Source organism: Amblyomma maculatum, chromosome 4 (assembly GCF_055883805.1).
Source record: "Amblyomma maculatum isolate TAMU_Amacu chromosome 4, ASM5588380v1, whole genome shotgun sequence".
In the NCBI taxonomy this organism is placed as follows: Eukaryota; Metazoa; Arthropoda; class Arachnida; order Ixodida; family Ixodidae; genus Amblyomma; species Amblyomma maculatum.
Genome location: NC_139347.1, coordinates 19,090,211 through 19,106,441, shown reverse-complemented (window position 1 = coordinate 19,106,441; position 16,231 = coordinate 19,090,211). Strand labels below are relative to the sequence as shown.

The following is a 16,231-nucleotide window of genomic DNA, read 5'->3' as shown; positions in this document are numbered from 1 at the left end:
CTCGCTCTCACTAGGACAGCGCCATAATCTCGGATCCTCGATAAGTTACCGTACGCGCTAGATGTTGAATGCAGCTTCAGAAGTGAGAGAAATAAGATTACGCCGCTGATAAAACACTGCGGGTCATCCCACCCTGTCAGTGCTATGACATCCTCGGCCCTGTGCACGTAAACACGGTAACGCGGTCACCGCACCGTCACTTCACGGATGACGTAGAGATACGCGTGTGTAGTACTACGCCTAAAGCGCGTAAACTTTGCGTAGTCTTCTACGAACCCTGCATCATGCGCAAGGCGATCCTCTTCAAGCGCCCAGAGTCGGGTTTCTCCGGCTTGGGTCCGGGAACTGCGAGTGCCCCCATCTTCTTGGTGGCACAATGCTGGGCCACGCAAAATGCGAAGGGGAAGGGAGGCAGAGGAAGAGACACGCAGGAGTGTGTGTTTTGGGGAGAGGGAACGCGGTAGCTCTCTTTATCATGTCGGGTCGCGGCCGGCACAAAAGACGAGAGGCATTCCGGGCGGCTCCCAGACGACGTCGACGACTCGCCGCTATCGCCGGTCAGGGAAAGAGGCGGCGGAGACAGAAAATACAAGCGTGCGTGTGCTCGCGTTGGCGATTTCTGACACAGTGGACGTGTGTACGCGGGAGGCGATTGTATCCGTCCAAGGAGATGATCGCACAGCGTCAGCGGGGCCCGTCAGTGACGAGCCAGACGGCTGCGGTGTCGGCGGGGCGTAACAACATGCGCACCTCGCTCTTCCTGTGCGGTGGCGGCTTCGCCAAGGACTTGTTCAGGCGCGTCAAGGCACGGCTCGCGAAGCGGCTGCCACACCGGCGGCGCGCCGTCGCCGCCCAGCGCAGGTGAGTGAACTGTTGACACGCTTGGCGAGCAAAAGAGTGGCCTGCCTGCGGGACCATTCCTGTGGTAGTGGTTGACGGAGTTTCTCCTGCTGTATTTCGAATACCTGTGCACGAGCTGGGTGATTCTGGCTGCATGTAGTACAGACATTAAAGGAGAAAACAAGTCGGTGCCTTTCTGAAGTTCACTGAACAATGTTTAAGCGTAAGACCAATGTGACAGAGAAGGCTCAAGTTTTCAACCGAGAGCCAAATTTATTTTTGCTTCCGCGTTAAGCCCAAAATGGCACGTAACTAGGTACCCACTGCTCAGGAAAAAGAAAAACTTAACCAGTGACTACGCGCTTGTAAAGGATTCCCATCTCCGTTGTTTTAGAGTGTTAATTGTTCCTCCTTGTAGTTATTAATTTAATTATCGCACCCTCAGGGTACGAAGTACATTACTTAGAGGGAGGGCATAAGTATATGACATATGTGGCGCGCCTTGAAAGGAAACAAGTTTCACGAACATGGACTGGAACAAACGTCCACAGTTAGGTACTCGTCCATGCGAGTGTCCGCACGTTTCTCTCGGTGTTTGAAATTTCATTCACGAGTGCTGTTTTTCGTTCGGGCATAGAGTATACAGTGTATCGAAAGGTAATTGTCTAGTTAGGTCAGAAATTGGCGGCTGTACACAAACTCCCGAGAAAAGTAAAGAAGATGACAGTGTGGGGCAGTTGCGTCATATTACAGCGTAAAGCAGATTTTTACTTTTTACTCTTGAGACGTTAAACCGCCTTCCTGCTTGTTATTTTACTTGGTTTTACTTGGCTCAGAAGACTTCAGGTTTCTTTTTTTTTTTTTTTTTTTTGTCTGGAGAAATTGAAAATAACGAGGAATTGAAATTAAGTTGAAATCAATATACTACACCGAATAGCCATTTTTGTTGTAACAGGTCGATTCTCGCTTACCTGTTTTGTATTTTACAGCACTTCGCTGTTTCTTTTTTTTTTTTTTCTTTTTTTTTTTTTTTCGTTCAAGTACACGGGCCGGGGGAAGAGGAGGTGGAGGCGAGGGATTGTGATCGCATTAGAAATATTTTACGCATCGAATCGAAATATTTCTAGAAAAGAGGAATTACGTATTAACCAGAAGAATAGCTGTATCCCCGAATCACTTCACGGGACTAAACGGGCACACGGAACGCATGAAAGGTGATTTGGTATAAGTATATTATGGTAGGCTCCAAGTCTCCAACGCTATTCTCTTTTCCCTTCGCTCACCAAAAGTAGCAGCATTCCAACCAGCCCCTTTACTCTATTCCTCGACCTATCTGGGTTAACAATGTCGTCAGAGCGGTCATATTTTGACGAATGTATTTCATGTGCATTGCTTAGGAAACAAGCGAACTGTCTGACTGCATTCGGTCCCGCCGAAGAGCAGCCTTCTTTAAATGTTAGTGATAGTCCAAGCCATGGAGGGATTCCCTTCTGGACAATCTTTCGTTCATCTGCTATAGCTATCTCTTCAACACACATTTGTCGACTTGTAATCGGTGCTATCCTGCAGCAACGAACCTGCTGGGGTTGGCGGACGCCCAAGCATGCTCCAGACTCACTGAACGCGCGTGCGTTCGGCGTTGTGCCGAGTGTGATAGTTGCGGCACGCACGCTAGATGCAGGGGGTGCATATTTATAATTGCTCGCTATGCAAATAGATGTTCGGGCAAAGCTCGTTGTATGTTTTTGTTTTTTCAGGCTTTCCCTAAGGAATGTAGTAATTGAGAGGTTCATTCGGGGTTACTTTAGGCATGATCTGGCGCAGCTGCAAGGTGCCTCGCAGACATTTTGAATAATAAGGATTTTACTTCAAGAAAATATAAATAAAGATGGTGTACGCAATTCATTAGGAAGTACGGTGTACCGCTGAGACTTGATTCGCATAACGAATCCACCTTTTGTCTTCCGCTTGTGCTACCTCCTGGCTGTACAATCTTTGAGTTTTGATTGCTATACTGGCCGTGTAAATTTCGACATTTCCGTTTGAGTCCCTGGGGGCTACTCGCACGCAGAGAGCTTAAAGTTGATGTCAAGCCGGCTACAATATTAATATACGTATTTCCGCTCTTAGCGCCATCCGAAGTACCGTAATCTCTGAGACTGAACTTATACATTTCCTTTCGGCATGCCGTCACAATTCAGTGTACACCGTTAACTGACCGTTCACGGGTTCTCTCAACCGGTACATCAGCGCTGCAACAGCAGCTGGGACACTTGTAAGTTTCAGATTTACGAGGGATGTGTTTCCTGCCCGTGTCTTGGCGCAGCGTTCTCGTCGCACCTGTCAGCCACCATTTCTTGCTTTCTATGTAAGGGCTACGCGCTTATCCGACAGGAGCGATAGCAGCCCCAGCTCTTGGCTTCCCGGCACACCGACTCTCGGATTACTCCGCCAATTTTTCTCCCTTATACACCTCCATTTACTCCATAAATAGACTTGCTAGTTTTTTTTACACCAACAACCAGCCGGCAAGCGTGCTGTCTGCGCAAAGCGCGGCGGACGCCACCGAAAAGTTTATCACCGATGTTCAAGTGCAAATCTGAAACTCAGCGCGATTTGTGCTGCACTAGATTTTGGCGCAGCGCAGAAGGGAGGGGTTTACAAGTCGCTTCAGAAGTATGTAGATACATGGGATGGCTGAGCGAATTCAATAGTACTAAAATAGTTTAACATGGACATTTCGGCACCCATATGCGTCGCTAAAACGTTGACGCATCGGCACAGCGCGTGGCAAATTTTGAGGGCGCTTGCCAAACCCTGACGACATACCCCCGACTTCTTCGGCTACATGAATCGTCCTAAATCATCGACACCGCGGAGAATAGTTTCTTCATCTCATTGTGTTTACCGAAAGTCTAGCTGCTAACAACCATGAACGTCGGCATGCTTACAGCGATTCTCCGTTTCACGCACTTAGCACGCGCGGGACGCCGTTCGCCGATTATGCATGCTTGTTAGCGCGAGCAGTGATGGCCCTAATGGCAGTTATTAATTATAGAGAGTACTCACTGATGCCACAGAGGCCGCCATTTCGTTGTCTGCAGAACACATTGCAAGGCTGCCAAGGTATGGAAAGAGACAATGACCACCATTCCGGTTCGCACTGTTGAATGAATTACCTAGAAAACCAAAAATCCCGGTGGTGCGCAACGTGTCTGGCATGCAGCAACATCTAATTTCTTTCCATCGTTTGCCTCGATTATATTATTGTTTAGCCCTTGGCTGAAGTTAAGGCGCCCACGGTGTGCACCATCCGATGCTAACTTTCGCTGATTGCACACACGGTATTTATCCTATATTTATCCTTAATTGCCCATTCCGTTGCCATTAAATGGCAACGGTTCAACTCCGCTTCGGAGAGGCGCCGCGATGAAGTATTCGTTCATACCAGGCGTGTAATTTTGTTTTTTTCTTTTCTTTTCTTTTTTTATATTGGCTGCATACTAAAAGGAGAGCGGACAGAGTTGATTATGGCCAAGAGCTGCCCGACGCGTCTCCATATATATAATAGCGGCACCCTGTAGCTGAAGTAAATTGAAATTCTAAGCCAGGCACTGACATTCACTGATAATCATTGACTCCTAGAGCAGCAAACTCATGTCAGCCGCACAGACACAAGCGCATCGACCCTCGCAAAGCAGCTGCGTCAAGGTTTGACTGCATGAGTTTGTCCCGCCCCGCGCACACCGCTCGAGCTCTCTCTAGACAAGCGCGATTGACACTGCACTAACTTGCAGCATTGAAACAATGCAATGTGGAGGGGTGGGTTTTTGCATATCGGAAAATGCGATCGTTCCAAGTTGCGCAATACTTGCGAGCCCCGGCTGTCAGGAAGAGTGTGGCAGCGGTGATCGTTTACCTTCTTTTAGTTGAATTTACTTTTGTTTGTTTGTTCGTTCGTTCGCTTGTTTGTTTGTTGGCACATGTTCGTTGCTTCACCTGCAAACACTCAGTGGTTACATAATTTGCGCCTTGTTAAAGTAATTTTGCCACTCACCACATTATTTCCCTGAAAACACTTGCGTTTGCAGTCACTCTTCTTCCTTGTGTATTAGTCACTCCATCCGTTGGTATACGGTTATCATTCCTGCTTAACCGGTACGTTGAGCTCACCGCTCTTTGGCTATGTTTCAGCGATGGCGAACCAGAATTTTGATATGTACTATAAGCTCTGTGAGCTGTACAGATTAGAGCAGTGCACGGGCCTGAATCTGAGGCGCCAAAGCCCGGCCCAGGCCCGCAGCTTCAAGCCCGGACCCGTTAAATTATCGTTCTAATGAGCCCGGCCTGGCCCGCAAAACACGGTGTGAAGACCGGGCCCGCCCCGGGCCCGTTCTCAAGTAAGGCATAAGGTAAACAGCTCGCTGTGAAAGAAAAAACTGCCCGACAAAAAAGCTCAATTTTCAATAACGCTTGAATAAGTTGCTTATTTAGCACAAAAGGAAATGATTAGAGGCGTTCGCCCGGTCGGCTTTTTGAACAGTGATTGTGTAGCAAGAAGAGATCACATAAAGGAACTCGGAAGTTCCGTGAAACACATGAAAATTATTGTATGAAAAAAAAAAAACAAATGCTGCCGTGTACACTGAAGGGACATCTTTTCTCCATCAATATGTACTTTTGTATATTACACATGAAAATTATTGTATGTGAAAAAAAAAATGCTGCCGTGTACACTGAAGGGACATCTTTTCTCCATCAATATGCACTTTTGCATATTACACTCTTTACATATATCCATGGAGCGTCGATCGATTACACAGACCGTAGGTAGAGGGTGCATGAGACGTTCCCATGGGGGTCTGCTCTTCAGCAATATATTCCGGCACTTTAGACGCCTGTAACACTATAAATGCTTTCAGAGGTGAGAATGGTACTTGCTGTCCTGTAGGCTTTGCTCTTCGAATGCGGCATCATGGACACCCCACCGCACGGCTCAAAAGCAGACCACGCGGCACCTTTGACTCATCCTGCACGTCTGCACTCATCAACTTGTTTGAAACATCGCAGTCTATATCGCTAACGTTTTAATTATACTTAGTAAAGCGCTGAAACAGAGGCATTTGATTGTTAACTGTGCCATTTTACCAACTCCGTTTTAGGAACATAACAAACAGCAAATTTAGCAAGGAGCAGACGGAGCTGGCAAGAAGCTACTATCGTACTGTCATGGCAGCCCTGTGAAGCATCTTTAGGGCGGCTGTAGTTCCCATGCCTACGGCACTGTATTGGCTTCGATTCGCGATATTACCGCTCTACAGGCATACCCGGCCCACCAAGACAGCCGGCCCAGAACTTGCCCAGTGATGTTGGTTAAGGGACCGAATGCTTAATAGAGATAATAGACTCGTATTGTAATCAAGCAAAGAAGCGGTCGGTTAAAAAAAGTATACGAGGGTCCTGCTGTGGTGGCGCAGTGGTTAGGGCGTTCAAGAATATTGTATCGAATCCCGGCCGCGGCGGCCGCTTTTCAAAGGAGGCGAAAAGCAGGGCGCCCGTGTGCTAGCTCTGCCAAGTCAGTCAGTGCATGCTAAAGAACCCCAAATGGTCGACATTTCCAGGCGTCCCTGTGTCGCCTTGGAACGTTAAATCCCCATAAACCCAGACCTAGTATACGAGGCGGGTGCGCTTTTTTTTACAACGCTTTTTCATCATGTCTGCCTTGAAGCAGACAGCTGCCCGCCCAGCAGTCGGATGAATGTCCGCCTTCAATCGCTCTTACGAAGCTTCAGATGTCCATTCGCGAGCGGTAACAGAAAACCGGGCAGAAGCCAAGCTCACTGGCATGCCTGACGGCGCGTGCGCTGATAGCGCGGTGCTCTGAAATTCAGTAGACGAGCGGCAATCGCGTAAATGGGGCCTTTGTGAGGCGTTATGATGTCGCGCTAATGAAGCGCCCCAACAGTGATGTCACAAAATTTAAGGAATAGATATTGTCAAGAAGAAAATTTAAAAATTTTATTTTGTAATCTTTACGTGGCCCGTACGTGGTACAGAATGTATCCGCTTTGTGGTGCGTTTATATATATATATATATATATATATATATATATATATATATATATATATATATATATATATATAGACATGGATTGCTTGTTACTAATGGGCCAGAGTTAAATTCAAACAGGGTGTCACACAACTTTCCCGATTATCTATTTTATTCCAACAGTTTCGGACGGTGGACCGTCCTTCTTCAAGGTAGAATTCTACCTTGAAGAAGGACGGTCCACCGTCCGAAACTGTTGGAATAAAATAGATAATCGGGAAAGTTGTGTGACACCCTGTTTATATATATATATATATATATATATATATATATATATATATATATATATATATACGATGCAAATAAAAAGAGAAAACAGCAGTCGGTAACGATGGGCCATTGTTCGAAGCGTCCTCTATTACTCCGCTGCATATCACAACAGTAATCGAAATCAGATTTTTTTTTATGTTTATGCTGTATCAAACAGGGCAGAAGTATCAGAATTCTTTAGCTTTTAAATTTGTTTCGCGATTAGGCTTTTGTTCGCACAACAAGGAAATGTTTTACAGCGAGCTACTATTTGTCATGGAGGGACGAGTTCTCTGCGGCGATCGCTGCAGACTTCAGTTGCATGTGGCTATAGCATATACCTTCTATATAACGTGGGTTTGCGGGTAACCACAAACCCACTCATATTTACATACCTCTCCCACCACCAGCACATTGCGTGAGAACTTTCTCAGCCGTGCATGCTCTCCCAGACCAGTGCACGCTCTCCCAGACCACTGCGATATTTTGCTCCGGCGTGGGATATTGTGATGTCCCACCCGTGGTGTAGTGTTCCCGAAGCCGCGGATGCCGCGGGTGCTGCGACGGTAGTCTCGTCACCAGGAGCTAGGACGCGCTGCATGCATGCGGCCGTATCAGGTTCGCCTGGCGTCGACTCCGTCCTCCGGAGACGTACGCGTGGGACGACGATGTGTTATACGCTCAAGTGCGTTGTGCTGTCGTAGAGCACGGAGCACAGAGAGCGAGCTCGGGCGCAGCAATCATGCTGACCATTAACAATATTTATGCAGCGAGTCTGATGGAGTAAGTAACTTGTTTACCACGGCAATTTTGTGGTGTTGCAGTGAAACCACCACAGCAAAGTAAGTAAAACGATTTTTTACACAGAGCCTATACAGCTTATTCAGTCAAAAAAAGCGTCGCCATAAGCTAGTCGAGCTGACGGCTAGTTTGCGATAAGGATTCGAAATTACGACACATCAACTGTACGCCGTTCATTGTAAAGGTAGGTCTCCCTCGAACAGTGAGACAGATACTGCGCCTTCCTTTCCCCAAAAACCAGCCATCTAAAGACATTTAACGCGGCCGAACTCTGCAAATCTCTCACTGACAAAAATTCGTGGAATGAAAAGGCGACTATGGTGTCTACTCTTAAGCGCTCTATTTTGTTTTTCCTTTTTCCTGATGGCCGCCGTCACAATTTCGACGACCCGGTGGAGAGCAGGGGTGGCAGGCATGTCGTATAAATGCGCAGAACGAGGCTCGTGGTACTTTCGTAACGCTTCCTAACAGAGCACGGACTTCATATAATGGGGAAACTCATACTCCCCGATGTCGTCTGACAGTGCTCGTGTCCTGCATACGATATATATAGTTTACTTATTGTTGTTAATGTTCGGAGTAATTGTTACTCGCATACAATGCGATTTTCAGCACTGCACTACAAGTGGAATCGTGGGAAAATTTAAAAAAAACGTGATTAAGCCACATTGAGCCGATGATGACGTTGACCGGGGAAACAAACGCGACATAAGGGCACCGAAGGTAGACTATTAGGGCGCTTACTAGAACGGTGAAGTTTGAGGCCGATCTACCATAGAGATTTGCGTAAACGATTGCACGAGCTTTCTTTGCCCGACTTGTCCCATATGCCTCACAACGGGCATAACGGGCATAATAACGGGTTGTAAATTAGGTACTTCACAATTGGTGCATGTCTAAAATCCTAAACAATAGTCTTAGACAGCCCACAGAAGCCGCTTTGTGTGACAGTGACATTTCGTATATTTAGCAGAATGAATTTAATATTCCTGTCAGTGAATGAAAACTTATGTTGTTTTCCTCCTAAAGTGAAAATCTGTACTGGTCTCGGTCGTCACTCCGTTTCCTTTTGCATGTATACTTTGGTCTCACACATCAATTGCAGCCCGCTCGTGTTGGAATCATTGTTTCGGATTCAAGCGCCAGCAGAGCTTTACTTGTTTTATTCAGTTAGCCTTCAGGGCACAGAAAAGTGATGTGAAACCTGTTTTTGAATATGGACTTCCACAGGAGCATTTCACCTGCTCACTACGTTCGATCAAGTCTACCAGGTACGAACGTTATGGACAGACTCTGTGGGGCACGTCACCTTGTGCGGAATCAAAGATTCAAAACTTTATTCAAAGAATAAAACACATCCAAATGCCTAAAAATGAAAGCTTGTATGCAGAAAGTGGTTCCATGGTAGATGACTGCAAAGGCCAATAAGAATGAAATGAAAAAGAAAGGTAATTAAACAGTTGTAAGCATTAATACAGAAATATTATACAGTGTACGGCTGTTAAAAACGCTAAAGAAGATAAACTGCCCGACCAGTGGAAGCATCGATATCTTGAAATTAAACAAAATTAATGAAATCAACGAACGAAATAGTTTAAATGAAGACAAGAACCAAAGAAAGCCCGATCATTTTAATTAGGTAGTTAATAAGAACTCTGAGAGTACGAAGTTGTTTTGCAAGGGAAATCTCACAGGGTTACCTATTTCTCGCTAAGAACACGCTGAAAAGAATTAAAATTATTCATCGCATGAGATCCAAATGCACCAGGAATAAATTTTATAACATATATGAGACACCGGTATTATATTAGGTGGATAGTAGTCGGCAATTGAAGACATATATAGTTTGGTTTGGTTTGGCTTGGTTTAACATCACCATGCGACTCATGCTTGAGAGACGTCGTGGTCGAGGACTCCGGAAATTTGAACCACCTGGGGTTCTTTAACGTGCAATGACATCGCGCAGCACACCGACGTCACTCCGTTTCGCCATAATCAAAACGCAGCAGCCGGCGGTCAGGTCTGTTTAAAAATATCGACAGCATGCATGCTCTGACATTTATACACCTATATAAAACTGCACCACAAGAAACAAAGCGGAACGTTCCTGAACAGTAAGCACTTCTTTTTCGACTGTGTTTGGAACCTCTTGTCGAAGCGCTCCTTTTTATCTCTCTCTCTTTGAGAAACAGCGAGACTAATATTCAGCCATGCTTGCCATTTGTTCATTCTGTGCCTTTGTTTAAGGCCAGCCTGTGGTTATTATTGGTGGCGGATGAATGAAATTAAGTTACAGAAACTATAAAGGAAACAACCTATGTATACACATCCTGCCTTTATCTGATAAACTATATATTGATATGGGAGTTTAAATACGCATGGGCTATGAAAGACGCCTATAGTGGAGGTTTCGGGATTAATTTAAACCATATGGCCTTCCTTAACATACACTCACATCGTACAGCACACGGGATTCAATACCATGACCGTGGGATCATTAGCAGTGTTTGTCAAAATGTTCAGTTCATTTTTCTCTCCGGTACCTTTCCTGACAAGCAGTGCCGTGACTTCCGAGAAAGACTCCCACTTTAGCTCAGCACCGTTAACAGCCTGCATGCATTTCCTTCTTGCGAGATTGAATGGCGGCTTTCGCGCAATGTCTTAAAGCATTTGCTTTTTACCGCTCGTTTGTTGCCAAACAACGGCATGCATGAACGCCTAAACGCGTCGGTCACTCCCTTGTCGCTAGAACACTACCTGCGCTTCGCTAGTCGGACGTAGTGCACATATTGACGCTGATGAGTTTTCCCAAAGGTATGTCCTCCATCTTGTCCTGCTCCTAACACCGCTTACTCGACAACAATTTACTCGGTCCCCCTCAATATCCGGGGCATGCGTCCCACGTTATGTGGTTGATAGACTAAACGTGTACTTACGAAGGCACGATAATTGCGTCAATCTTTTGTGGTCGAAGAAACGCAGCAAACGTGGGCTAAACGTGAGGTACGTTTGCGCAGTAAATAAGGCGCTCGTCGGTAGAGGGCGGTGTTGCAGACGGTGTTTCGACGGTCAATCAGCTCTCCGTGATTGCGATTAGACCTATTCAACCCGCACGTTCACAGAGACGCAGCTGCAGCGGACGGAGCACATTATATAAGGCTTGCTCACCAGGCTTTTTTTTTTTTTTTTTTTTTTTTTTTTTTTTTTTTTTTTTACAAAACAAACAATGAAGTCATTATGACAGGCGCCGCTCAAGACGCCTACGTGCGTTGCTCCGTCTTCGAATGCGTCAAGTTCGTTCCTTCTACGTACGCGCGGCTTGTTATCTTCCATGTGCCAAGCCAACGCGTCGTGCGACAAGCTTAACATCACTCCTGTTGATCAACGCTACATAATCAGGTATGCGACAAGTACTGAGTTTGATGGGTGTTTGTGATCGGCTATGAATGACAGACCCAACAATTAAGCGCGTGAGCTGTCTTCCCTCGCCTCCAAAGTGTCACACCATTGTGTCGAACTTCTTGATCTTGACGTGGTGTAACGTGTTATTCCGTTACTATACGTCGTCAGACATCAGCAGCACAATCCGCGCCCGACAGAAGGTATACGTAAAGCACGACCATGAGTGACGGGTTATTAATGACGTTATTTATATCTTTCTGAATGCCCATAAAAGATGACTTCTCGGTGTATGCTTAGCTCTAGCAAGCAGGATGAGGACAGAGAGAATGCTTGTCCCGTTTCCTCCACACATGCATATGTGTACCCTGGCTGCTCGTCACATATGAATATGCGCCATCAGCGAACAAGCCTCCGTGAAGCCTCGTAATAATTTCATTCAGTTGTGTCTCAACGGGTGATCTACAGCGTCACGTCACTGCCGTCCTATAGATGTCAGTAAACGCAGCGCACGTACGCCTTTCAGCGTCGACTCCATCGCAAGCGTATTTTCAGTATTCAAGAGCAGGCACTTGCGAGAAATTGCATCGATGTGTGAGATGCCGATCACTTAAAAGTCGGTAGCGAATTGGTATTCACGTGTAACCACTCAAAATTCATGAGGTTTTGAGAGCAAGATTACTGCAGTGACATAAAGACTTTGACTGTGCTTATATACCTACGTCATCTGTCTGGACTCTCCCACTATGACATGAAAATTTAACGAGTCGAATCGACTTTTTATACTTTCGCGTTGTCAGTTGGTTACGAAGCTATACAACGCGCACATAACTTTCACACCCAACCAATCGAATTGGCTTGAAAAGCCAATTATTTCTGGCTAACATCACTAACAACGTAAGCAACAAAATCGGCACTTCATCTCCCTCTTACCCCGCCGGGCTGGCGCAGTGGTTAGGGCGCTCGACTACTGTGTTCAAGGATGAGGGATCGAATCCCGGCCTTGGCGGCCATTTTTCGATGGAGGCGAAAAGCAAAGCGCCCGTGTACTGTGCGATGTCAGTGCACGTTAAAAAACCCCAGGTGATCGAAATTTCCAGAGTCCTCCACTACGGCGTCTCTCATAGCCTTAGTTGCTTTGGGACGTTAAACCTCACAAACCAAACCAAACTTCATCTTTCTCCTCTTTTTTTTTTTCTTCGAGTGTGTGTGTCAACGTAAACTGTTGTTAATCGATCGCAACGGTACCTGTTTCGTTACGAAGTACGGATAACATTTTGGTGATTTTTTTCAAGCGAGGGAAAGCTCTCTCACATCGATCGCCCGGTAAATATTCTACACCGAAACACATAGCGCCCGAAAGAAAGCGCTGAGTATGCGAATGACCTTAGTGACTGCGACCTTTTCACGACTTTAAAAGCATGCTTGACATTCTGGGCAATGGCGACCGCGCAGGGGAGACTTGCCTCAACTCTCCGGAGCGCATCTCTCCTGCGGGCGCTAATGTCGCGAGGGGTCTGCTCATAAATGGATTACACTGAAGTCGCACCGACAGTCATGCATGTTGGTGACCAGAAGCACGGCAAAAAGCTGGTCGTTTGTCTGCTCGGCCTATCACAATTGCTTCAGCAGGCGCTACGAAAGTATCGACCATCATCGCCACGTGTACCGCATCTAGCGAGGGGTGTCCAAATGCCTGTGATTTTTTTTCTCGAACACTGTTCGCTCAAAAGATACAGAATTAATATATATTGCGACCACATATCTGTCGGACGTAACTGACAATGTAATCTTGATCAACCGTTGAAAGTCGAGCTAGTTGGTCAGACGACATGATGCATGATGTGTGCATTGTGTGCCTCTCCAGCTGTGTGTCGTCGCCTACTCTGCTGCGTGGTGCATCAAATCTTGATCAACTTGTGTGGCTTTGCAGCACCGATGAGAAAGGGCATGCTTGCCTCTATAGGGAGCCTCGTTGCATCGAGGCTCCGTATATTTGTACCGACTTTTTCTCTTCACGGCGTACGGACCACAATGTCCGTCCTCACAGAAGCCTGAAAACATAAAAATTGGCTGTGGTTTAGCTATGGTTAAACATGGAAGGAAGCGGAAGTTTCTTTTGCCTTCTATCCCACACCCTATCAGTGTAGGGCGCTACATTATTGGGGACACTTAAGCTCAGCCTTCAAGGGTATGACGCGAGAGCGTAAGCTACTAGCCCACATCCCGCTTTAACCAAGCCGTACGGACGTGCCTATGTTCTAGGGATGACGTGAATGCAAAGAGTTCTGGCAGGCTTATTGTGATATCACCCTCCCGTACGAAAGGAGTGACCCGAGTTGGAAACTCCTGCCCGTGGCATAAGGGTAACGTGAATTCAAATGTCATGGCAGGCTGATTCTAATGTCACTCTTCCACATGAAAGCAGGCCCGAGTTGGCGTTCCTGAAAGCTCGAGTTGGTGTCCGCAGTGAAGCTTCCGCTTCAAAAAACGCGACTGCCAAATTGGAATTGGAATTGGTTTATTGATTCCTCGTACAAGCGAGAGGAGGCAATGTTCCTACCAGTCCTTCTTAAAAGTCCTGACATGGCACCATGTGGTTTTTATCTTTACATTTCGAGGATCCGGGTTTCAGAACAAGAACGTCATTCACTCTGTGAAGGCATGGCTGCGCCACGCAGAAGGAAAAAATGCCGATACCTTGAATGCATGCATCGTCCTTCATCGCTTTTTGACTGACATCGCACTGAATAGTACTGCAAGTCCGGCATGCGATTGTACTCTCAGCGAATTTCATCTATTTTGCTTAATCAGTGTTCAAGAAAAATTGAGGGTACCGTTCTCTTAGAAAGAGAATGGTACGTATACATGGCCGTCCGCTTCAAACGAGATGAAAACAAGCAGTTGCCGGTTATAACGCGCAGTCGTGATTCCTACAGGCATGGCTTTGATCGTGTTAAATAATTTGTACATGCCGTTTATTGTCTTATTAGTTCCTATTGCGGTTATCATTCCGTCGAAAGTTTGATAAGCCCTATACGAGCGCACCTTACCTCATCAGTTCCTCTGTTCGAATACTTTTTTCCTCAGCCTGCTGGCGCTTAGATGGCCGCGCGCATCAAATGCACCGGTCGGTAGCTAGCTGCTCATTATTTTCGAGCACGCATAAATACTGCGGTCATATTTGATTTAATCGCGTATTTTACCACATTTCATCGAAACACACATTTTTGCCTTTCTTCTCTACATGACGCCTCTGACAGTCGACAGTGAGATCGCATTCATAGCCGTTGTTGCCGAGCTATTAAATCTCTATATTCGTAGTTTACGCTTCCGTTTCTTTTGCATCTCTGTTTTAATCCACACTAACACATATTGTTCTGTTTTTGTTTTGTTTTTTCGACGTTGTATATACGCACGTCGTCTGTCGAAATGCAAATAACTATTGATCACGCCGTTTTGTTTATTTTACTATGGCTTCACTGAGCATGCAGGCGCGGTATTTAAATGTTGCACTTGGTAATGCATATTTTACATCACTGCATGGCCGTTCGGGCGGTTTTCAGTTGTTTTACAATTCACTGTTGCGAGTGGAGAGGCCCGCAACAATTTCTGTGATCGCTGTCAATTCGAGCCGTCATGTGCAATCTAAAAACTGATTTTTGAATCTCGGCGAGGGTTCGCATGTACCACAGATATACAGTGGTTCAGGATTAATTAAAATGTTATCACGAATTAGGCCCCGCGGGTACAAGCGGGCATTCTTCCCGAGTACAATTAGGCGCGCTTGTCTGTGCTGGACACGGAGCTAGTGGTACAGCTCAGCCGCGCAGCGAAATAGATTGTTTCTATTCTGTTTCGATTTTCCATAAAATACTTTATACCTTTGGCCTGTAGGTTTAGATTCAGAGATTGTTACACCTGACAGGAGACCGCACGGTCGGATGTGCGACATATGTCCGTTCTCCGAGCGTTGACCCATTTATCCGAATGTGCAGAACATATGTGTTTTGAGCATTGCCTTTGAGCCAGCATACCGTGCGAAGGAACGCTGTGTGCTCGGGCTAGAGAATGCCGCCCTTCCTAGGCCCCGCAAGGCTATCTTATCACGATAGCACTGAAATACTACGCCCCTCTGAAAAGTATGCTTCTACCAAAAACATGCACACGCAATCGTATTGGCTCCCAATAAAGCGGTTCTTTGAGCGCCTACGCGGGTCAGATTTTTCCGGCGTCTTCTGCGTGCCATTTTTTTAAGGAAGCAAAAGTTAAGATAGTTACTGCGTACAGTATACGTTGTGCTGCGAAACAGCTGCGAAACGGCAACGAAACTTAGCCTCCGAGGTGGACAGAAAACTATCTGCAACGAACCATTTCCACTCCGTTTAATCATCCGCCATCACAGTCGCTTCTTCCGCTGACGTATAATACGCTGGTCGTGACAGAAACGCGCCCTTACACGCGTATTGAGCCCGTGTCACACTGCTCAACCAGTGCCAACGTCCGCGAATGACGGCGCACGGGGACAGTTTGACCAATGTTTGACACGCCTGTGGAGCTTTATCGGCGCTTATCCAGTCTTGGCAATGGCGATGGCTAGCGGCGCCGCGATCACACCGGCTGTCAGTAGTGATTGGTCGTTTGCTTCCCCACCTGCTGTTGCTTTCGTCACATTTACGTCACGGCCAAATGAAAAATGAAATCAATCTTGACAGAATATGCGGACACTGGCCTTGAAGCGAGCCGTGTCGTTACCTAACGCATCCTCCTAAACAAGACGTCTCCCTAGACAGCTACGCGTGAGGCAGTAGCGAAAACTTCTGTGGGAGTCTC

General features: G+C 46.4%; 1 protein-coding gene across 3 annotated transcripts in view; it reads left to right on the top strand.

Moving 5' to 3' along the window:
* LOC146190363 (choline/ethanolamine kinase) overlaps positions 1 to 16,231 on the top strand; it is a 72,063-nt gene that overhangs the window by 22,195 nt on the left and 33,637 nt on the right. The window contains exon 1 of one of the 3 annotated variants that reach the window (XM_084600849.1): positions 580 to 861. The exons of 1 other annotated variant lie outside the window; for it this stretch is intronic. In XM_084600849.1, the coding sequence (XP_084456975.1) occupies positions 671 to 861 (191 nt within the window). In that variant the 5' untranslated portion in view covers positions 580 to 670. Of the gene's footprint in view, positions 1 to 579; positions 862 to 11,282; positions 11,399 to 16,231 lie in introns of those variants that run through there. One more of the 3 variants, XM_084600852.1, reaches the window with a different exon arrangement.